Source organism: Lathamus discolor, chromosome 4 (genome assembly GCF_037157495.1).
Source record: "Lathamus discolor isolate bLatDis1 chromosome 4, bLatDis1.hap1, whole genome shotgun sequence".
Taxonomy (NCBI): domain Eukaryota; kingdom Metazoa; phylum Chordata; class Aves; order Psittaciformes; family Psittacidae; genus Lathamus; species Lathamus discolor.
This window is the reverse complement of record NC_088887.1, coordinates 61,413,831-61,437,984: the sequence shown is the minus strand read 5'-3', so window position 1 is coordinate 61,437,984 and position 24,154 is coordinate 61,413,831. Positions and strand designations below refer to the sequence as shown.

General features: G+C 43.7%; 1 protein-coding gene and 1 long non-coding RNA gene across 4 annotated transcripts; one reads left to right on the top strand and one right to left on the bottom strand.

The window, feature by feature from the left end:
- Positions 1-2,637: 2,637 nt before the first annotated feature.
- CREG2 (cellular repressor of E1A stimulated genes 2) lies at positions 2,638-21,688 on the top strand. Its single transcript, XM_065677710.1, has 4 exons — positions 2,638-3,114; positions 5,247-5,416; positions 16,398-16,511; positions 18,082-21,688. The coding sequence occupies exons 1-4, from the start codon at positions 2,707-2,709 to the stop codon at positions 18,227-18,229; spliced, it is 840 nt and encodes a 279-aa protein (XP_065533782.1). The 5' UTR covers positions 2,638-2,706; the 3' UTR covers positions 18,230-21,688.
- On the bottom strand, positions 17,678-24,102 carry LOC136013601 (uncharacterized). 3 transcript variants are annotated; one of them, XR_010612292.1, is made up of 4 exons: positions 23,844-24,102; positions 22,507-22,917; positions 19,766-19,827; positions 17,678-18,351 (listed from the first exon to the last, which is right to left on the bottom strand). It is a non-coding gene; the product is annotated as an uncharacterized LOC136013601 (long non-coding RNA). The 3 variants fall into 3 exon arrangements; XR_010612293.1 differs by having other exon boundaries at positions 22,507-22,828; XR_010612291.1 differs by lacking the exon at positions 22,507-22,917.
- Positions 24,103-24,154: the final 52 nt, after the last annotated feature.

Below are 24,154 nucleotides of genomic sequence, written 5' to 3'. Positions count from 1 at the left end.
AGCGGATCCCTTCATGATCTTCTAGTTGTCACCTTCATTCTTCCTCTTCCTTTCCCATCTGTTTTTGGTCCTCCATTCCTAGTTCATGCTGAATATAAATTACACTCCTCAGCAGAGAGACCATTTTATTCCCATTTATACTGAACAGCACAGCACGTTTCTGAATCATTTTTTTTTAATATACATATAATTTGAAGCATGGAAGTAATTGCTAATAATCTTGAAAACAGAATACATTCCTATTTAGTGCCATCTCCTGAGGAAAACGTTAGTTTTACATGAAAAAATGTAGAGGGTGGGGAGTGAGACAATACAAGATTTGAACACACTGGCTTAACAGGGAGCGTGGCAGATGAAATGATATACAGCCAACAGCATGTAGTATGAACTAAGAATTGCTGAAACTGGTGGCAGTAACGAAGATGCTCTGAGTGAGCCATAATCTATAAAAGTGCAGCTCAGAGAGCATTGGCCTGATCTTTATTAGTTATCACAGAGCTTGCAGTTGCTTTCTCTCAGCACGAATAGCATTTTTTCATCTAGAAAATCCCATTCTAGGCTTCCTCTCTTTGTTCACTTGTTACCAAATTAAAATCCTATTAAACTGCACACCTGCAGTGGGTTTATCTGCAGAGCACCATGCTGTAGCTTTTAATCCAATTCCACACCTTCATAACATACAATATACTGCAAATCAGGGTGTGGAGAGACAGAGGGTACACTGTTCATAGCTTTGTTGGCAGAGAACACTTCAATTTGTTAAAAAGGGAGAAAAAATAAGGACATAGTTAATTACTTAAAGGAATGATAAGTGTTCATATGAGTGGTCTGTATAATCCAGGATACGGAGAACAAGTGAAATTATTAATCAAAATGATCAAAAAATGAGAGCAAAATCTTGACCCTGCTTAAATTCAGTGGCAAAACTTCTGCTGATTTTAAGAAAGCATGGATTTCGGCATGAAAAGGCAGTACCCATCAGGGGAGAGACAGGCTGAGACTATTTGTTTTGAAAAAGAATTGAACGGCTTATAGCAGAGATAGATATAAAGTGTGAATGATGTATTGAAAAGTGGATGTGGTCTCCTATCACACCTTTGCTGCCCTATGAGGAAACCCAATGTGTATCTCCTATTGCTGGGTTAATTGATGTAAAATAAGCTTGGGTATCTGTAAAATACCTTGGGTTCAACAGCAAAGAACAGAGAAGATTTTTTTTTATTCAAGGAAGGGAGAAACAAATGATTTACAGTTCCCATGGTCAAAATATTTCCATTTTTCTTTTCTAATTTTCAGCTCATGCAGGTCATTTTGAAAGAGAGAACTGCTAAAACTTGCACTATGTTGGATCTTCAAGTCAGAAGGGAAGCACTTCTTACTCAAAAAGAGACACTGGTGATTCTTGACTTCAATGAACACCAAACTGTCAGAGAAAACCGGCCTGCCTTGAAAATTCTGTATGCTTGACCATTATTACCTTCTGATAGAACTTCAAGAAAATACTGTTTTCATTCTCTTAAATTTAATACATTTTTTCTGGAAATACTAAATGCAAAACTCTACTAGCAACACTGGTTTGTGGTTTTTTTTCAGATGTCATGCTATTTTGTTGCTTATTTGAATAAATCTTTGGAAGAAAAAGGTAAGATATTTCTGGTTTGCTTTTCATAGAATGGTTTGGGTTGGAAGGGACCTTAAAGCTCATCCAGTTCCAACCCCCTGCCATGGGCAGGGACACCTTCCACTAGACCAGGTTGCTCCAAGCCCCGTCGAGCCTGGCCTTGAACACTGTCAGGGATGGGGCAGCCACAGCTTCTCTGGGCAACCTGTGCCAGTGCCTCAGCACCCTCATAGCAAATAATTTCTTCCTAATATCTAATCTAAATCGCCCCTCTGTCAGTTCAAAGCCATCTCCCCTTCTCCTGTCACCACCTGCCCTTGTAAAAAGTGCCTCTCCAGATTTCTTGCAGGCCCCATTTAGGGCTCCCTTTAGGTTTATCTATTTCTTGTGGTTTTGTCATCAGTAAAGCTGAAGGCCTACATGAAGTCATGCTGGTAAACTTATCTGGAAGCTACAGAACAGACGAGTGATGCAACAGCAGTTTACAAGCATGTATTTTACAGAATCTGCAGTTTGCACTGCCATTCTGAAGGGGTCTGCTGCAAGAACAGAAAAGGAGCAGGATGCAAAGCGCCTTTAGTAAATAGGGCCGTGGACATAAACTCAACTACACACTCAGATCTTTGCCTAATTAAAGCCTTGCTGGGGGAACATATTTAACAGCAGTGCCGCATACTTAGATGTCACAACGAATCCCATGAGCACCAGAACTGATTGATGATGTCTGTCTTCTAGGACTTGGAGTCTTGCTGTTGCTTGACCCTGGTGTCCAAACGAGTCTTTCCCTGCAACGTGGTCGTGCTCCCTCGTGGATTCTCCCTTTTGCGGTACCTGAAGGCATCCCATCACCTCTGTCCAGGCGGCTGGTTTCACTTTCATGTGCCACTTTCTGCAGCACATGAACGGGAAACTCCAGTGCGAGGTGCCCCTGCCCGCGGCAGGAGGGCCGGAACGAGATGTGCTTGAGGTCCTCTCCAACCCAAACCTCCCTGCGCCTGGGACCACGCGAGGGGAGCGGGCTGCTGCGGGCCGGCGGCCGCACGAGGGTGCTGCGGGAGCGGCGCGCTGAGGCGCTGCCGCAGAAGATGTCGGCGGGGCGGCGGTGGCGGTGCTGGTGCTGGTGGCTGCCGGCGCTGCTGTGGGGCGGCGCGGCGGGGTACGTGGTGGTCAGCTCGGTGTCCTGGCCGCTGCCCGAGGGTGGGGAGGCGGCGGCGGACGAGCTGCACAGCTCCTCCACCGAGGAGGCGCTCCCCGCGCTGCTGGAGGAGCCGGGCGGCCTCTGGAAGCAGAGCTACCCGGCTTCGGCTTACCGGGAGGATGCGGCGCTGGGCTCCGGGCCGGCGGGCCGGCGGCCGGGGCAGGGCGCCGTCCCCTCCAGGATGTTCTCCTACCGCCGGGAGGGCGGCGGGCCGGCGGGCCGCGCCGGGACCGCCCGCTTCCTCGCCCGTCACAACACCTGGGGCTTCGTGGCGACGCGGGCCGCGCAAGGAAAGGTACGGGGCCCCCCGGTGCCCGGCCCGGGCAGCCGCGGACACGCGGGACCGGCCACCGAGCGCCTCGGTCCGTTGCGGCGCGGGCAGCGCCCGTGCGGCGGGCGCCGAGTGTTCGGCGGAGGTAGTAAAAACTTCCTGGTAATGGGAATCGTGCTTGGAGGAGCACAGCGAGGGGGGGCACGGGGAAAGCCAGAGCCTTAGGCCAGAACCAGAGCTACAAGGTTGGGTTCGGAGAGAGGGTATTTCATGCCTTGCAGCATCCTCCAGCCTACTCCTGCCCCTGCTTCTGCCCCTGAACCGGCTTCTGCCCCTGCTTCTGCCCCAGCTCCTGCTCCTGTCATCCCAGAGCAGGGTGGAAAAGAGGGAACAAGGAGGAGGAGGAGAAGACCCTGCTGGGCTACCACAAAATCTGTCTGTCCCACGGCTATCCAAGCTATACCAGGTTAAAGGATGATAACTCTGTCAGGAGCATGAAGCAAAATAGCTGGGCTGCACTGGAGACTCAGTCATTGTTTTTTCCAGCTTTAAAGTATTTCTGTTTCTGAAAGGAAAGCTTGGCTGATGTAGTGGAAGTTTACGTTATTGGGAAATACAAAGTATCAGGTTAAAAATCGATGTCGTTAAATAAATATATACGTACACACAAGAGGCCTGTAATTCTACATCACACTGTCAGGAATCCTGTTAAATCATATGATCTTACCTCTTCTGGTTTATGCTCTGGCCAGAAACCCTCAGTGGAATTACAGCCATAGTATAGTCTGTAGTTAGCTGTCTCTAGTTACAACTCATCAGTGATACAGAAAAATCTGATTCATAATAAAATTGGGAATTGATGGGAGGTGTTGCTGCTCTGAATGCTGCCTGTGATCGCAATTCTTCATGAGAATGCACTGTGACACTAACCATGGGTGACAGACTGAGGATTCCAGGCAATGGGAACCTGTCCTGCAATATTACTGACAGCTGCTATATTTATTTTCATTGTAACTCGTAATAACAAACAGGTATTTTTAGTTCCTAAGTTATGTAGCTTCATTAAAGCTTGATCCCTGAGGTCCCTTCCAACCTGGTATTCTATGATTAAAGCATTCCTTCTTAGGTATGCTAACAAGGACCACTTATAAGCAATGTAATCATTAAAATTTTTAAGGCTTATGACCATTAAAAATCAGAAAGCATGCAATCCAGGTAGTGACATCATCCAGGGTGTTCTTATTAACTGTTCCTGCTTAATTTGATTTTGCTACAAAGGATTTACCAGTTACACTGAATTAATGTATTAACTGGTAATTTTACTGTTTAATGTCTAATTGACCATGAGGAAAGAAATATCTGAAGACATGAAAAAGTAACAATTCATTAAGTATCTGTCATTGCAATTTATAAGGGGATGAAAAGCATAGTAGGAAGTTAAATCATTATGGAGAATGCTAATGCGTGTCACTACTGGGCAGAGACATTTTTGCAGGTGTTATATCCAGTGTGTTCATGCAGGCCAGCGTATGGGAGAAAACTTGGAAAACCCGGCTCCTCGGTGTCCCTCCTCTGACATGGGAGGAGGGTTTGCTCTGGCTTGGTGGTCAAGACCCCCTCAGGGCTGAGGTTCTTGCCCAGGCAGCTGAGCTGATGTCCAGCTTGGCTTTAGACACAGCTCTGGCTAACATGCCTTCCTCTTGGCAAATTGACGGCAATCGCATTGCAAATCAAGGCCAAAAGGGGAGGCCGAATTGGCGTAAAAAGCACGCTGAGTCAAGGCTAAATTAGGCTCTGTATGCTTCTGAGTTTCTGAAAAGGCATCAGCACTGTTTTAGAGTAAACATTTCTTGACACTGATGGCATTGATTTTAATGCACTGTAAACATTTTTAATTTGATAGTTCTTTTAAGACCAGCGGAAGAGAAAATGTTCTCTATAGTGTCATGGACAGGAATGGAAGTAATAAATAGAGGACAGATCTCTTTTCGTAGAAGCATGATAGATCTAATTTAGAAAGAGCTCTGTCTCATGATGACAGCAGAAAGTGCGAGCAATTGGGGGTTGCTGTCCTCTCTGCTAGAGCCTTTGAAGGACTCCCCAGCACTGTAAACGATGTGCAAAGATATAACCAGCAGCTTATTTGGATTTTGCAGATCCAAGGTATGCCCTATGGGAACTGTTTGCTTCTCAGCGATGGTCCCGTCAACAACAGCACTGGAATCCCTTTCTTCTACATGACGCCAAAGGATAACACTGTGGTGGATCTCCTAAAGAATCCTGTGGCTTCTCTGACCCTGCCAGAGGTTGATGGAAATTTCTGCAGGTAACAGAGTTGATCTATCTGCCTGGTACCACTTTCGGTGAGAACAGAGTCCTCACATCATAATGCTCAGTCCCCACCTTCAGTATCCTGCTTTTATTTTTGGCTCTCACCACCAGTCACAGGCTCCTCCTAAGGTTTGTTTTGCCCCAGTAAAGCATGGTAAAGAAAAGCAGATGTGTCATAGAATCATAGGATGGTTTGGATTGGGAGGGACCTTAAAGATCATCTTAATTCCAACCTCCCTGCAACAAGCAGAGATACCATCCACTAGACCAGGTTGCTCCAAGCCCTGTCCAACCTGGCCTTGAACACTGCCAGGGATGGGGCAGCCACAACCTCTCTGGGTAACATGTTCCAGTGTCTCCCCATCCTCACAGAGATAGCAGTGAGTCAACTTCTCCCTAATCATATGTACAGTGAATAAATCCAGATCACTGAGGCTTTATGTGTGTAAGATGTATGGATGTAAACTCAAAGATGATTCAATTTTCCCCTCTATTCTTGTCTCCTTGAAAAAGACGTGTCTCTGCCATATGTTTGTGTTGTGCTTTGTACAGTTTCTTTACAGTCAAGCGTGTGGCAAACTTGCCTGGGTCAGCCTTGTGCGAAGTGTTATTTCCAAAGGCCTTAATGTGAGGGGGTGCATGACACCGAAATTGTGTCAGACAGGACTCCGTTACCAAAGCAGATCTTAGCTGATATTCCAAGGAGAGAGAGAGAGAAGAACTAGAAATCACGGGCTGCTTCAGAAAAGAATGTCATTGAAGGTTTTTACCCCAAATTAAGGTTCCTTTTGAGGGAGGAGAAGTATATCTTAAGAACTGGATCACAGATTTCCCCAGCTGGGGGTTTCCTTGGACATCATTCCGCCTCTCAAGCCCGCTAGTTGAGAACAACAATGGAAAAAGCAGTGAATGGCAAATATAAAGCACATTGATGTTACACTTGCCTGTATTTGTCTCCAGAATATACTGTTTTCCTGAAGATTATATGATGGCAAAATGAAAGGTTTCTTAGTCCTAAGCAGTACAGGTGATTTCAGGCTGACATCCCATTCCCAAGGAACAGAAACCATGGCTTCCCCTTGCAATGTCAAACACCAAATACGAACCTTCTATGGTAACATTCGTTAAGGTAATTCAGCTTTGAATGCTTAAGAAGGTCAACAGACTGATGAAGTTAACACTGGTATGGTTCTGCTTGTTCCTTCAAATTATTTCATCAAATATTTTGAATTAATCTTTTAATAAATAAATTTATCAGTTCTTTCATAACAGGCTAATGGAGCCTATTCCTGCTTGCTAAGCTTTTTCATTCATTCAGATAGTGAGCTTAATATCTAGACCAAGTGCTTAAAAATGTACGTTAAATCCTATGTCCTAGCACCTACCCAATGTCCTGGTTTTGGAGGCTCAAGACTCAGAGCAGCTTCCGTTGATGGTAACTGCTGGTGTTAAGCACTTCTGAAAACTACACACCCATCTCAGCACTTAAGTGTGGCCTTTCATCCCTGACTTTAAACAGCCACTCTTGAAAATCTTTGCCTTTTATGTTTCAGCAATGTCACTGCCTGATTTACCTGTTTGGGAAGTGCCAACTCACCAAAGAAAGAGAAATGCTGCATGATTTATCGAAATTCATATGCATCACAACCCTTCAAGAATATTTATTCTCTGGCTTTCTATTAAGTAACTATTAACTTCCAAACCAAACCACTACTCTTTTGTTCCGTGTGCCAGATATTTGGTGCTGTTTGTCTTGCAACCAGGGCAACCTGGATACTGCCACCTAACTTGCTCGTCCCCAACGCAGCCTGAGACCATGCTCTCTGGTGAGAAGAGCTCTCTGGGCATGGAGCTAAACCTGGATTTCCAAGACAGCTTAAGCCAAGCTAATTACCAGTTGTACATCCTTACTCTCCCTCCCTCCCACCAGTCACATGGTGGTGCCCCCCCATCGGCTCTGGGCTTTGCCTGACCCTGAGCTGAAACATACGTCTGAAGAAAATTAACCTGACAACGAGAATAAGGTTTTCTGCCAGTCCTCCTTCCTTTCTTCCTGTGCCTGCTCCTGGCCACATAATCCCACCCCCTCCCTTCAGCTGACCATATGGTGGGCCTATTTTAGCTCTGTAACCCAGCGGAAACCTCTTCCCATTTTATTTTTCCTGGATGAGATTTCTGCTGCATTTGTAAATTGAATCAGCTCCCCAGGAGCCATAGGAGTGCAAAAGAGAGGGGAAAGGAGAAGGTAGAGGAAAATAGGGCCTCATTTTAGCATGTAACCGTACTCTAAATATTAAGCTTAATAAGAAATTGAGTACACAGATTCAGAGTCCGATCAGTGCTCCTTGCATTATTTATTTTGTTCTTACACCAAGTTTGTTTTTCATTATTTCTGGAATTCTCATCTGGAACAGATGTTGGCTGGCATTAGGGCAAAGAACAAGCAATACAGAGAATGAAAAGCTGGGACATTTGTTGAGCTGCAGTATGTGTTTTTGATGATAGCTAGGAAAATGTGAGCAAGCTTTGGGGCTGTCTTACAGCCAGGAAGCATGTGGCCATCGGGACTTTAACCTTCTTCTTTCCCTTCCCCCTGTGACCAGGGTCAGAAATGAAATTAACTTTTAAGCTAGAAACATCTTAAACAGTTCTACTGTTACCCCACACAAAAGGCTTCGTAACAAGTGTGTCTGGGCCCCACTGGCAGTGCTTGGGGTGACCTATCCCCAGCACTGCCTGCAGCACTGGATCCACCACTGCTGGCACAGTTTGCTGCCTCTGCTGCCAGTACCCAAAGCCTCCCTTTGGGGGTGCACTCTACCTGCCAGAATAGCCAGGCTGTGCCATGCAAACAGCACATAGCATCCCCAGTGCAGAGCTTTGTTTGATGGCGCAGGTTCTCTATAGCAGGTTTCTTCCTCTTTACTTACACTATGTGAGAGGCAGACCTTTTGTGCTGAGAGACCTCAGGTCCTGCTAATATTAAAATAGTATCAGTGAGATTTTATTGCAAAGGAAATTGTGATTTACAATGGTTTTAATAGCAGAAGTTCTCTTGGTCAAGAGCATTGTTAATTGTTTTGGCTTCAAAATAATTATACAAAATAGCTAAATGAGTAATGTTCTTCGTGAGAAAGTTCATGTCCTTATACGCCAACAATGTGTTTGTAGCTTGTTTTCATGTGGAATTTTATTAGAATTTCATTATTAACCTGATTTAGAATTTAATTATTAACATGAGTTATGAAGATAGGCTGAGAAAGTCGGGGCTGTTCAGCCTGGAGAAGAGGAGGCTGCGTGGAGACCTCATAGCAGCCTTCCAGTACCTGAAGGGGGCCTATAGGGATGCTGGGGAGGGTCTCTTCGTCAGGGACTGTAGTGACAGGACGAGGGGTAACGGGTTCAAACTCAAACAGGGGAAGTTTAGATCGATATAAGGAGGAAATTCTTTCCTGTTAGGGTGGTGAGGCACTGGAATGGGCTGCCCAGGGAGGCTGTGAGTGCTCCATCCCTGGCGGTGTTCAAGGCCAGGTTGGATGAAGCCTTGGGTGGGATGATTTAGTGTGAAGTGTCCCTGCCCATGGCAGGGGGGTTGGAACTTAATGATCTTGAGGTCCTTTCCAACCCTAACTATTCTATGATTCTATGAGTTGCAAGTATTACAATAAATGTGGAAGCTGGTCGATGCCTGCAGTCACTGCTCCTGCGAGTATTTGGCACTCTCCTGAAAAATGCTTCTGACCTATTGCACACGAAAGAAATCTCTGGCCTTTAGAAAGAAAACATAACTGACATTTCAATAGTCTTCTTGTATCTAATGAGTTTCAAGTGACTTGTGTGTGTACATCAATTTGATATTAAATTTATTTAGTAATGGATTTCATTTGTTTTGTTTCAGAACAGATCATGCTCCAAACCTTGACAATAAATATTTTCACTTTCAAGGATGTGAGGAATAGAGAGTGGCCTTTTTGGTGCTCCAGGCTTAATATTTAATCAGCTGGAGAGAAAAATTGAAAAGCCTAAACCAGTAAGAGAAATAACATTAAATAATGAAAGAAAGAGAGCTGTTATGCATCTGAATAGGCACTAATTGCAAGACATTATAATGTTGCAGCTACAGTCTGGATTCCTCATCTCTGACCTAAAGACTGCCATTTCCCAGAGGGAGAGGGCTGCACTTCGCTCAGAAGGCTCTCTGATGGCCGGGCTAGAGAAAGCGTTTGTTAGCAATGACACTGCACCCTATCTGAAGGCTGGTAAATGGATAATAGAGGCAAGAAAAATTAAATGGTTCAGGGCTATAAATAGACTAAGCTGGCATGTCTGTGCCATAGGCAAGCTGAAAAGATTAAGTCCCATTCTTAGAGCTTTCAGAGGGAGCGAGCCCGAGCTCGAATAGAGCAGCTATTGTTCTAAGCGCATTTCCCAACACACAGCCTGCTCAGAGGATCCCTCTTTCCTGGGAGGCTCCTGGGCCTGCCTCATTACAGCTGCAGTCTGGAAAACAGGCAATTAATTTTAAACGTGTGTCACCTCCTTGACATCAGGTTCAGCACATTTGCAGGGACCAACTGCAGCCTTCTTGGAGATGGAGCAGTTACACGGCTGCCGTGACCCGGTTTTCACACAAGGGAAAAAGAAAAGCGAGCTTGGGGTCAGTCCACCGCTTGTTTTCCTTTGTTGTTAGTTTGGAGGATGGTATTTCAAATCCACACTGCAGACTGCGAGTGATTCTGCAGGACTTGAGTTCCTCTCCTGGTTTGTGACCTGCATCATAAAGCAGGGTGGCTCCATCAGAGCCATTTTACCCTCCATGCTCATGTACTGCTTGAAGTAACAGATTAGCACAACCAGGCAGATGTCTTCAGTGTATATAAGCTGGCTCCATAGGTTTCCTAAACTCTGCATTGAAAAGGCTGCCAGGAAGTGCTGACCATCTCCAGTGCTTCTGGATACCACCAGGCCATGGGCAGAGGAGAGTAATTAGGTGGGTTAGGGTCCCTGCTGCGTGGTGGATCAGCAGCATGCATAAAACTGCCCATTGCATTCCTGGGCAATCCTGAGAGGTGATAAGCCTGCCATATGGGAGGCAGGCACACCCTTGGAGATGTCAGTTGTCCCTCCAACATACAGCTACCCCTGGGTTTGTAGAGTCACTGTCTGTTAATAGAAGGATGTAACAAAGCAATTTGGTACTGCACCTTCACACAAAGAAAAGTGACACACACAGAAGATGAAGGTTGAATTCAGACATCCCTCAATGTTTGAGGTCCACCTCCTGGTTCTGTGGCACAGACACATTTCTAGTTCTGGTATTTATATTGGCCGTTTTTTAAGTCATGTACAAATAATGATGTCAGTACTGTTCCTCAAAAATCTATATTTTAAAAAAATCAGGAAGATACCAAATTAGAAAGTCAAATATGAAACCTGCTATCATCACAAACCAATGCACACAATATAGCTCTAAATTACTATTTTTTTTTCCTCTATTCTCAAATAACCAACTTCCCAAAGTCCCTTTCTAGTGAAGAGGTATGTGTTTCTCTGACTCTATTTACAAAAATTGTTGTTGCTGTGATTCCTTTTTTCTCCCCCATGAATTGTTTATGGTTAACTATATAAAAGTTTCCTGTCTGAAACATAGAGTTCAGCCAAAGGAATGAGTTGTTATTGTCAATGAAGACAGACAAACAGACTGACTTCACTTAACAAATTCTAATTAAAACACTTTAGGAAGGATTGCCTTTTAGAAAGAGTGAAGTTATTTAAAACATGAAAACAAGTATACTGCATACAGGCTCACTTAGGTGCAGAATAGCCATTGTATCGCTACTATGCAGCTCCCAAGTCTGAGTTTAGATTCAGAACAGAAGACTCTTCTTCCGAAAGCAAAAGCAAAGATGCCTTGTAACTATTTTTGCTGGCTCTCAAAGATGGCTGATAAAGAAATTCTTGACAAAATCAGAGCAGGGTAGGGCAAAACTGCCCAGCCATATCCAGCGGAAGGCCAGCAACAGCTTTTGAGATTATGAAATTGCTTTCAGCAGAGATTTTGTTTGACGTTCATGCCACGCAGATTAGCAGTACCAATACATTCGTTCTGCTTCAGAGACTGTGGTAGTTAGTGGTGAGCAAATGAAATGTATGAGGAGGATAACTTGCTTTTCAAAATTAATCACATTTATGAATCAAAATTATAAGCACTTTACAATAAATCTCTGAGGACACAGCATTTCATCCCTCCCTGTCTGTAGATTTTAGTGGACAAGAAATCCTATGATGTATTTTGTGTACTAGAAAATAACTCTTAAGACTTCAGTTTGGGGCTAGGCAAAGAGGAGCCCTGTGCGCGGTGACAGGGTTCTTACCTTGCATCTGTGGGAGGTGACAGGGACGAGTTGTTCCAGCAGCCAGTCCCCACCTCCCTAATTGCATGGTTTTGCATGGCAGCTGCTGCTGCTGCTATAGGAGAGGTGAGGATGTGTGGAGACAGTCATTGTCCTTATGCCACACATGAGCTGAATGTGCTAAAGTAGGAAAAAATGTAGGAAGACTCTTTTCTTGGGCTTTTTTCTTGGTGCTCTGACTCCCCTTTTCTGCATTAGGAGAAAGCTCTTCTCCAACTTCTCTTCTATTTTGCTCACTAAGTAGAGGGGTAAAAGCAATGCTTTCTTACAGGGCAGGAAGAACTGTATTCAGAGGAGATGGGGAGGATTAATGGATCCTGACAGGAAGGATAGAAGCTCCTGCTTTTTCTTCAGATGGGTGGAAGAGGATGGTACCTCCTCTGTGGGAAAAGGAGGCTGGGGAATCACAGAATCATGGAATGAGGGATAGGGCATCCGCAACTTCTGTGGGCAACCTGTTCCAGTGTCTCACTGCCCTCACAGTAAAGAATTACTTGCTAATATCCAATCTAAATCTCCCCTCTGTCAGTTTAAAGCCATTCCCCCTTGTCCTGTCACTACATGCTCCTGTAGAAATCCCCTTTCCAGATTTCTTGTAGGCCCCCTTTAGGTAGTGGAAGCTGCTCTAAGGTCTCCCAGAGCCTTCTTTTCTCCAGGCTAAACAACCCCAACTCTCTCAGCCTGCTTTCAAAGCAGAGCTGCTCCAGGCCTCTGATCTTCGTGGCCCTCCTCTGGATTCGCTCCAGCAGGTCCTCATCCTTATTATGTTGGGACCTCAGAGCTGAATGCAGTAGTGCAGGTGGGATCTTACAAGAGCAGAGTAGAGAGGTAGAATCACCTCACTCGAACTGCTGGTCACGCTTCTTTTGATGCAGCCCAGTAAGAAGAAAAAGAGACTCCTCTCCATAGAACCGTGCTTCCTTCCCCAATACCTCAAGCATTACTGAACCCTCCTGCCTGCCTCCTACTGGTTCCTTCTTGGGGACAACCTGGCTTTCCTTCCTAAACGCCTCCCAAAATCCTGTTTTGTCTTTACTGCTCATCTGTGCCTGATCTGTTTCACCTCACTAATGGACTGCGGAGGCTGAAAATGAACCTAATACTCAGGAATACTTTTGGTCAGAAACCAGGAGACAGAGCGTTGTCAGTCAAAGCAGAGATCTCAGCTGTGAAATGGAATCCTAACAAAGTCCCAACGTAATCACCTTCTGTGCCAATATAATCACATCAGCCTTCATGAACTATGGGTTCATCAGATCTGGACTTCGCTAGTTGTTGTATAGGGACCTTCTAATTAAAATCCAAGAGACGGCTGGTGTAGTAAACAGTTTAATGAGTAGGTGGCACTCTACTCTGAACCACTCTTGAACCATGACCCAGAAAGTGTGGAAGTGGTACGCGGTAAAACAAGTGGGATGTGTTGATCAGCAGTGAGCTCCGCAGCATTGCATCTCTGTTGGGAAACATATTTCACTTGGACAGAGATTTCTGCTCAAGTTCAGTAAAGCTGCCACCTTTGTAAGTGAATGTAGCTCATGATCTCATCTCACATGCTTGGAAGAGACAACTGCCTGTACTGTGTCAAACTCTGCCTATCTAGTTTGCTCACTGTAATCAGGGGAACAGAGACAATATATTCTTCTGTCTTCACAAATCGGATGAATGATTTAGATGATCCCTCTTAATGCACTGTGTTCTTATAAAATTTATAAACTGAATCTTCTTCCATTTTAGTTTGGCTTCCCCCAGTTTCTGCAACAAGGTGTATGTATTTTAAACAAGCAAAAAAAAAAAAAAGTATTTCCTATGACTTGGTGTCCTCTCAGAGTTCCCTGCTTTCCCTTCTCCTCGGTTAATACTTTATCATAGCCCCATGTTTCCTAGAGAGAGAGACAGTGTCAGCGGCATGCTGTCTGTCCCCCAGCTCTTATCCCCAGTCAGCAGCACACAGATGTTACATAAAGTCACTCCTCCACACCTATTTGTTCTTGTGCCAGCAAAGATAAAAGGAACCCAAGGACTGAGAGCTGAATATGTGTTTGTTTATACAGAAGGCACGAAGCGACTAGTGAATGCATGGTTAGGCCTCTACACGATAGGAGGGAGGAATATTTTAGTAAATATACCTATTTATCCCTAGTATCCCCTTATTATCATTGGTAAAAATATGAAATGTATCCCTGGATGTATCCATTTACTCCTAGGAAGCAAAGCCTGCATTTATATTAGTTGCAGTGGCAATACAACTGAGAATTTCAGAACTGTTCACAATGGAGTCAGAAGTGATAGCTGTAAGTTTAGGGATTTTTGATGGCTTAAAACGTATAAAAGTTACCACACATTATTAGGGAAGTACTATGCCAAAACCGATGCAGAAACAGATTTACTTCAGAATATGAAGGGCTCCTTTGATAGAAAAAAAAATACTAACACTAATGGAAGATTAGAAAACCAGTTTCCTATTCCGAAACAGAAAAACCTGTGATAAGAGGCAGCACTAAAAGCAAAGCCAACAAAGTAATACCTCAGCATACTAAACTCAAATGTATCATTCTCCTGTTCAACTCTTCCAAAACTTTATCTAACAAGATTTCAACAAATAATTTGTTTGCCTCATGTCCCAGAAGAACAAACTGACCCTCCAGGATATTATTCCAATGTGCAAAATTCAGCGTAAATAAGTTTTGCTGGGAAGATAGTATTGTGTGTGTCGTTCTGTGTAACACCCTGACTCACGAGAACATACAGAAAACTGGAAACAGAAGAAGGAGACAGGGTGAAAAACAGAAATAAACCCATTCCAGATATGGATGTACAGTGCGTGGTTTTTGCTGTCAGCCAGATATGTGCAGAGCGGTTTTTCTGTAAATTGGAGAAGTCATACCTGACACTAGTCCTATCTGGCGAAACAGTCTCAGCAAAGGCAGGCACGATTCACTGCTTAATGACAACAGGAGCTATACCCAAGTCAGGCATTTGCAAATACTCCTGCTTTTCCCTGCTCTTCAGTTGTTTCACATTACTGTTAGGCTGCAGAGGAAATGGTGTATGAATAAACCAAACCCAGTGCCAGAGCAGGGAATGCAGATTTTCAGGTACTCAGAACACCATTCATTCACTACTTCACTTTAAAAAAATAAAAAATGTACTACAGAAAATCGCACCCTTATTAATTGAACAGAAAGTTTGAACTTGATGTTTGGCAGCTGCCCTTCCTCTCATGCAGAAAGTGTGGCAGAGGAAAAAAGAGTATGAGTGGAGTTTGTCCAGAGAACTGAACACCCTCTTCAGATAACTGCTGTTCCAGACTGAACAGGATGCTGAAAAATCATCCCAGAGATGATGTGACTGCAAATGGCTCTTTGGAGTTCAGGCTACAGATGGTGCCAAGTGCTTACTGGGCATAGCTGAGTATCAATCAGCCTGCTATACTTCCTTGCGTACCTCTGTTCATAGCCCTATCCATAAAAGCAGGTTCTTTATCCAGTGAGCTACACTCTTTCATAACCATCTGTGGGGACTCTGCAGGTGTTAAATTGCTGCAGGATGATGTCCATATGTTTCCTGCAATAGACATACACTGGGAATTATATCCACACACACCCCCCCCCCAAAACAAAAAAAGCCACTGCAGATTGCACGCGTTAAGGCTAAAGGGCTCAAGCCAAGATCTTTAAGTAAACTTGCACACAGATAAGATGTAATTTACTGTGATTTGCTGCTTCCGATTAAAACACAGAGAAGAAAAAATGCAGTCGTCGTTTTCTAATGTAGTTTTTCGGGCTTATGTTCTTACATGAGGAGACAGTCCTGTGAGATGCTGAACAGGCTCAGAATGCTAGCAATGGGACTTGGGGCTGTCGCCAAGATCAGGCCTTTGCAGTCATTTCATAAAACTTTTTTTTGTGACTGGTCAATTTACTTATGATTTATATCCTTGTATTGTATATGTTAGAGTCAGCAATTGCCTGGCAGCTACTAATGGGAATTATTTATTGTTACTGTTTAGAAAGCCAAAAATCAACAAGTACCTTCCCGGTCTTGGTCTGAAGGATGAAGGCAGTTGGAGAATTTTTTTAAATAGATCCTACTTGTCTCTTTGGTGTAAAGCAATTGAAAAATGGGTAAAAATGGACAAGGATTAAGTTTATAGGATAGGCACAAGGAAAAGACCATATCTTTTTATGCATAAATACAGGTATGAACACTTACTTTGTACGCATAGGCACAGACTAACCATCTCACTAGTTCTTTTTAGAATCCTGAATTCAGGCTTGTATATGTCTGGGAAAACTGCCATTTTCACATTTTTTACTATCTAGCATATATTAATCCAGTTTTTGCGAATACAAATTAAGATTAAGCAAATATCTACACAGAGAGCTGTTTCAGGTGAGTATTCCTTAAAGACCCTCCTCAAATGTTACAGCTGGGTATAGAAAAGACCTGCAAGGCTTGACAAAATATTCCATCTTTTTTGTATGTGAGCAGGAGTTTGTGTTTCTCAAAAACAACCTTAACAAAGAAACCAAGCATTACACGAGCATTTTTCTCTGTGCACAGAAAAAATGTAATTGATCCAGAGGATCCAAGGTGCGCCAGGCTGACTCTCATGGGACAGATGGTCACGGTGCCTCCTGAGGAAGTGGAATTTGCCAAGCAAGCAATGTTTTCCAGGTCTGTATGTAACAGGCATATAGTAGAGTGCAACCTGCAGGTTTGAGACAAATATATGGATGCGGCCATTTGGTATAGAAAATCTGAGCAGTAACAAGCCAAATCTTTACTTTGGGCCACAAAGCATGTTGGCTTCTGTATGGTTTGGAATGACAGGCAGAGCTGTGCGACTTCCTTGTACCTCTAGAGGTAATGAAATATGAACATGCAATTAATCAGTGTTGGACTCCAGTAAGGCACGTGGTTTATAATCTGGTGATTATGAAAATACTTCACCTGGCTCCAAGGAAAGTCCGTAAGTCCAGGGTTTATTTGTTACCTTTAATGATTCTTCCCTACATCAGGACAGGTAGTGCTCTTCAGCTATAGCCCCCTACTGAGAGACAGAGCAGAGCTCTGTTGCCTCTGGGCTTACACCTATTGTAGGGTAGAGCTCACAGGTTTTATTACCTCTCCTGAGGTACCATGATAACTGCTACCAAAGCCATAGCACTTACCAAACACCTTTCTTTAAACAGATGCAAGCCCAGCCCAGACACATACACACGCACACAGGGTGTGCCCCTGTGCTCTCCAGTGGGTCTTCAGAGTAACAGGCCTGAAAAGCCAGAACCTTAGCTTACACACACTTCCCACATTGACTGCCAGGGATGGTCCTCCAGGCACACCCTGCCTGGTCAATCAAATACTGCCAGGAAACTGGGATGAGCAAAAGCCAGAATGACACAGAGAAGGCTACCAGGGCTTACGCCATCCAACACTGGCAGCAGCTGGAGCCACTTCCCAATGCCCAGTTGTGCATGCTCAAAGGGACAACTCAGAAAAGGGTGTGAAAGCCCAGCTAACCCAAGAGGTTGCCAAACCAACCATCTTCTCTGCAGGGGCAGAGGGGCACTGGGCCAGCCCTGCCTGGATTGGCACCGCTTTCGCCTGTGCTTCCATGAACACTGCAACTTGAGCTGGTTTATCTGCTCTGTGCACTGCTGCTGAGCATCCCACAGCATCCTCTGCAGATGCACTTGCTGGGACTTGGGGACCAGATGTCTGCACCCAGTACTGATGGTGGGGAGGGTCTCTTTGAGCTAGCTGTAAGGGCAAGCCCAAGAAATAAGACAGAATTATAGGGTGAGAAGGTTCTAGCAGGCAACAGATTGAGGAGGCTGTGCTCTGTGCTAGCCAGTTTTATTACCTCTCCTGACATACCACAACTGCTACCAAAGATGCTGTATTTTCACAGCACTGTTTCCTTTGAACAAACACAAGCTTAACACAAATTCAAAGAATCTCCTCTTGTTTTTCACTTACTTATGAGACCAAACAACGTCTCCTTTTAGAGATGTGGTTCTGCAACAGGGGAAGGCTGGCTGCCTTCATTGCAGTTGTCGCCAGACCAGGGTGGGGAAGACTGTAAAACTTACTGCAAGGGAGGGCAAAAAAGATGAATGGTGGTGGTTCTCAGATCTCAGGTTTCACTGGCTGAGCACAGTAGGCTGAAGAAAAAAGCAGACTATGCATGTGCCTTGGCACATCTTTCAAGGCTTTTGGTTTTTCCTTTTCTTTGTCCTTCCAGGCACCCTGTGGTAAGAAAGTGGCCTCGTAGCTATGAGTGGTTCTTCATGAAAATGAACATAGAACACATCTGGCTTCAAAGCTGGTATGGAGAGGTTTCTGCCATTGCAGTAGAAGAGTATTTAAAAGCAGCTCCAAGTAAAGGATGATTGAATGGGCTTTGAGATAGAGCTCTCCTGAGTTTCCTTTCCAAACACATTTAAAGTCTTTTGCTGGATGGTTACTTCACAGTGATTATTTTTTTCTTTCCCCAGAAGTCTTCAAAATAGCCCTGTGTTACACAGCACAGAGTGAAAAATAAACCAACTCAGACTTTCAAATTATAAAGGAGAAATGGATACTAGCCCTACCCTGCAATGTACAAACTTGTCATTTCAAACAGGCAGTGCATCATCTTAAATGCTGCTTAAAAATGCTTTGTATCTGTTTTGACTCCTATTGCTGTGCACCCACAGGGAAACTACAGTATGTGCTAAATATAATGTTCTGATTTACAGAAAAAGCAAACTGCCTACTCAGAACTCTCTATGCATTGTGGAGGTATTAACTGCTGCTTGATCTCCCATTATTTGTAAGTACTCTTCAGAGAAACTAAATCGCTGAAAATTTAGATATTTAAGCTAAAACTTTGCTAAAGCTGTCCTCATTTCCTAACTTGTATTTTCTACATGTGCTTTTCCCTAACTAGATAATTTGATACTTCACTTGGAAATTGAGTAGAAATTCTTTTAGCAGAAAAAAATGCAAGCAGCTCAAACAACATGGCTCCAATATAACTTGTCTCTCACTGACACAAAGCTGGTTGAACACATTAAGGGCCGAAACCAAATCAGCCCCACAAGGACTATCCTCTTACAAGTATAAACATTCTCATAAGAAGAATTTAAGTAAATGTTCTCAGCTAGCCTGTTCCTGCTATGAGACAGGAAAAGTATTTTTGATGGCCTGTAGTCCTGATTTTTTTTTCCATCCTTCTTCCAGCCACCACTTTATTTTTAATCTATTTGTGCAACTGATTTTTGCAAACCATCACTAACTCATCTAGGGATGGAGCCAGTCCCGTAACACTGTTTCCTCACCAAGTTTTAAAGGGCTTGTTCCTGAATTTATTTTTTAAATATTATTTTTTATATCTCAGGCCATGAAAAGCTAATTTTCCTCGTGTGGAAAGTGCAAACTTTGTTGCAAATACATTATGAATGGGCGCCTCATGAGATAGTACCAGAAGAGTTTAAAGGTGTTTCATTCGTCTACAGCCCTTTCTCTAGATGTGCTGATAAACTGCAGTTCCTAAGTGTATCACAGTAAGAAAGTTCCCATGGCTAACGAGCCAAGTCATTACACTGTTTGAAAATGATATAACTGTTCTCCCTGTTATATTAAGAAAGAGACAGATTGAGATGGGGTTTCTGTGCCCGTGGGGAAGGAAGGTTCTCCAGCATCCCTGGAAGAGCATCTGAGCTTTGGACACCAGCCCACACCATGGCAGGTCTGAGGAAGAGCCTGAGTCCCTGGGCAAGTGACCTGAGCTTGTACAGGTTAATCCCTGGGTAAAGCTCAGAGGCAGCTGCACGAGCTATGACCAGCTGGAAACCAATTAAGTGTAGCTGATCTTATTTTTTTCAGGCATGGATAAAGGGAGTAATTCCCAGAGCACAGCTAGGCACTATGCTGGTTTAACTTACCAGGGGCCACTTAGCACTTGGACGGGCTCAAGGCTCTGGGCATCATGACCATTCCTGATATTCTGTAAGACATGAAGACAAATATTGGGGGGAAAACTTTGTTTAGACACTCGTTAAGCCCTTTTTTTTCTTGTCTCATTACCATAGACTCTGGTAGCAGTGCAGATATTTGCAGAGGTATATGCAAAAGGAGGAAATACCCTGTCTGCTTCTATTTCCCTTTTTTTTTCCTTCTTGACAGATGAACAGCATTTTCCCATTTAAGTTTGCCCCAAATCTTTCACTGTGTAGTACTGAAGCAAAATAGCCCATCCTGTAAGATTTATGGAATACCATCAAGTGAAATCCTCCTTGATTCACATAATTTTGCCTTGGAGATCTTTGTCAACTATGGATCTGATACTTTGCCCATTAGGATTAATGGGACTTTTAAGTTCGACATCAACAGGCAAAGTACTAGACCCTGTAAGGGAATCTCCAGAGTCCAATGTTTCAGTGCAACTCTAATTACATGTTTCACTATCCCAGTTCATTACTATTCCTAGAGAAACCTGACCTGCCTATTCTGTCCCCTGCCCCTAAACACACACAGGCACACACAGATTAAACAAATCCAGTGTACAAGCTTAATGTTTAAACAAACTGAAGAAGAGAGGAAGAATTTTACAAATGCTGTTGTTACTATACTCTCAATTTCACTTATATCCGTAGACGGCCTGGTAACAGTGACATGGTCCTATGTTCTGCCCATTAACTTATTAATGCTCTTGCCTTAAAGCAGTAAGGGATTCTATCAATGATGTTCAGTAGAGCTTTAACTGTTTGAAAAGTCTTGACTTTACAATACCCTACCTGCTGTGGTCTTGCTCCCTCCACACCTCAATTACTTAGATTCTCCTGTATTGTAAATTGACGCATTTATCAAGAAGCTTTTCTATATGGACCTGCCATGAGGCTCTTGACAGAACCTCAAAACATAAAATGGTGACAGCATATAAAGTGACAAAAGGGGCTTCAAGAATAAATATTTATATCACCTATTCTCATTTCATGCTTCCTTCTCCCAAAGAATAGCTACCATAAAAGTCCTTGAAAGTCTGTAGAAATTCATCAAAAATATGATCTGTAGGTTTTGAATGGCATTTTCTGGACTAAAAAAGGGAGGAGATGGCAGTTTGTCTTAACTGGGCTTTGCATTAGTAATTATATACTAGCTCCATTTTTTCTTTAAAGTGACAGATGTCTCAAGTGATATTGGTCGTCATATGGTAGGTGATCTTTGTTAAAGCTTTTAACCCAAAGAATGTTACTGAGATATAATAAAATTCTAGTCCTTTGCAACTGTAAAGGGTCTGATCTTGCTTCAGTTCAAGTCAACAGAAAAAATCCTATTTATTTTCTGTGCTTTAATTATTAGATAAGCATTTTAATAAAAGGTCTTGATAAGCCCTTATGAATTTATTAAACATTTCAACTACCTGATGTGTAATTTCTTTCCATGTGTTCTGCATTTTAGTTATTTCTGTAGCTTCCCCGAAAAGTTTGTTGTGCAATATGTATTATTTAAAACATTAACTGTGGTTTTGCAATATTTAAGAGATGCATTTAGTCATGTCTGTATACTTGCTGAAAGAAAAGGAAGACAAAGTTCTAAACTTGGGTTCTCACTTTTTGCTAATTTGTGCAAAGGCATTGCATGAACAGGATTTAAGCACAGACAGTTTGAACCGCTGTTCTTATTTAACCAAAGAATGCTCCATTTCTGATAAAATTTTCAGCACACCAGTGAATGAAATACAACATGTCTCATTTCTGGATGTTTACTGCAATTTGCAATGTATTTTGACCTCTAAAGATACTGAATGTTGTTAACAAAATGTCTATTGAGAAGAAATGCAAATAAAATACATTTCAAAGTAGAAACCACAGCTGGAATATTCTTCAGTCTGCTGTACAGCATTAGCCAGAGTAAATGACCTTTTGCTGACAGTGATTATAATTTCTATCTGATCTGAACATCTGTCTTGGTACAGCCTCACTTTTATCTGAGGAGAACAGTCTAGTCAAGCACCTTTATCTTTCCTTTGTCTTCTCATTACTGTCAGCTTTGCTTTCTGCTTTCACTGTGGCAATTAAATGTCACTCTTAACAACGTTTGCTCTTCTTTTCTGCAGGTGGGGACTGAGCACTCATCTCTCAGGTGTGCATTAATGGTGTTTTGGAAGTTTCCTCAGTGCTATTTTTTGCCTTACTCTTACAAATTCATGTTACAGTTTGTTCTCTGCTGTCTGCTCTCCCCTGGCACGTTTCCTTAAGCCGAAGCTGATAATTTACCTTTTCACCTCGCTTTCCCACACCACCTCCTTTCAACAGAATTCAGGCTCTCCCATTAAAATTCCCACTTCATATCTGATAAAGGTTATAGGAAACAGCCTGTGTTTCCTATTTACGCCTTAGTCTTTGTCTTGCCACTGGTTGGACTGCATTCACTGTGAGGACCATGACAGTGTTTCCTAACCTGTATCAACCACAGCCACCATCAGTTTCCTATTTCTAGTGACCCTATATTCTTAAAAGAACATTTCCTGCAGCTGTGTTTTCCCTTGTACTAACCTTTTTTACCTTTACCCCATTTCCAGAGTAATATCTATTCTGATTACACTGTCTTCCATTTTTTACCAAAAAATTCTCATTTGGACAACATTTTTGGACTCACTGAAGTACTGTCACTTTTTTCTTACCTGCTTTTTGCCAGATGCTGAATTCATGCTCCTTCTGAATTGTCACTTGTGTCCTTCAAACAGATCACCTTTACCTGCCTCCACTCCACCACTACTCCACACACGCTCTCCCAACTCTCTTCTGCTCCTCTGTTGCCTTAGTCTCTTTTTCCTGATTTTTTCTTCATTAATTCTAGTTTTATTGTGTTCTTCCCTCAACTTCCAATTCCTTCTCTGCAGCCCCTTCCACATTACTTTGCTCAGTCTTGGTGGTCTTCTTGATTTTGCTACTTTAATCTTGTTCTCACTATGCTCAGCATCTTTGGAGAGAGTCCTAACATTGCTAAGTGTTTTGGAAGAATACAGAAGAGTTACTTGAAAGAGTACTTCAGGTCTAAATTATTTTCTTGTTTCCTTGTTTAAACACCAACTCTGGAACAGAAATCATAGAATGTTTGGGTTGTAAGGGACCTTAAAGATCATCTAGTTCCAGCCCCCCTGCTATCGGCAGGCACACCTTCCACTAGACCAGGTTGCTCAAAGCCCTGTCCAACCTGGCCTTGAAAACTGCAATGGGGCAGTTACAACTTCTTAGAGCAACATATTCGTGCCAAATGAGAACATCTGCCTTGGTGCTGATGCAGAATAGGGCAGTTCACTGAGCTCACAGCTTTTGTCTGATGACACCTTCTTGTACAAACTATTCCAGGCTCTACTAGATTCCACCTGCATCAGCAGGCACAATATATAATCATGATTAGAATGGTCATTACCTGCGTTTGACAACATTGTTTGGCAACATAGGCAGCAATGTATTATCACATCACATGAAGGTGTGTAAGGTGTACGAGACCATTAAAATAAGACCAGTAGCTGGTAAAAACAAGAGATCCATTTTGTAAGTTGGAAGAAAGTAGAGATGTCTTGCATGAGAACATAGGTAAGACTTTAAATGTGTTTAAGAAGAGATATGTATCAGATCTTTAATGGAAAACAAATCCAAAAAACAATCATGATTATTAAGTTCCTTCACCTCTTACTTCAATACACTTTTTCTCCTGCTTTTTACATGATACTGAGCCCCTTACCATTTTTCAGCCTTCTGAAGTGAGCTCCCCTCAGCCCAACAGCAGCACAGGTACCTTCTCTATGTCAGCTTGAGCTGCTGATAACCTTCCCCAGGTGCCACTGTGCCCCTTCCCCACCCCTAGCCAGCCTCTAGCCACCCCTACTCCCCACAGCCGCCACACACACTGCACCCTTGAAGGCGGGTGAGGCGTGCCCGGCGGATGGAGCATTAAATCCATTAACTCGAATCCACGCGTGTGTCACTGCCCGAGCGGACAGACCGGACTTACAGCAGCAGCCCACGGCGGAGGTGAAAGGCTGCACAACCTCCGAGGCCTGCTCTGCACAGGGAGGCCGGCGCGCGGAGGCGGTTTCGGTTAACCGTCGGCACCGGCAGTGCGCCGAGGGCCAGCCTCCTCGGCTCACATGTGAGCCCGACCCGCAGCCATGGCGGGCCGGGCCCCCGCACGCCGCCAGAGGAGCGCACCCCAACCTCCCAACAGCCACCGCCTGCACACAGCCAGGCCGAGCGGCTAGGCTGCGGGGCGGAGCTGCGCATGCGCGGCCGGTAGCGCAGGGCACGGCGGCCCGGCCTCCTGCT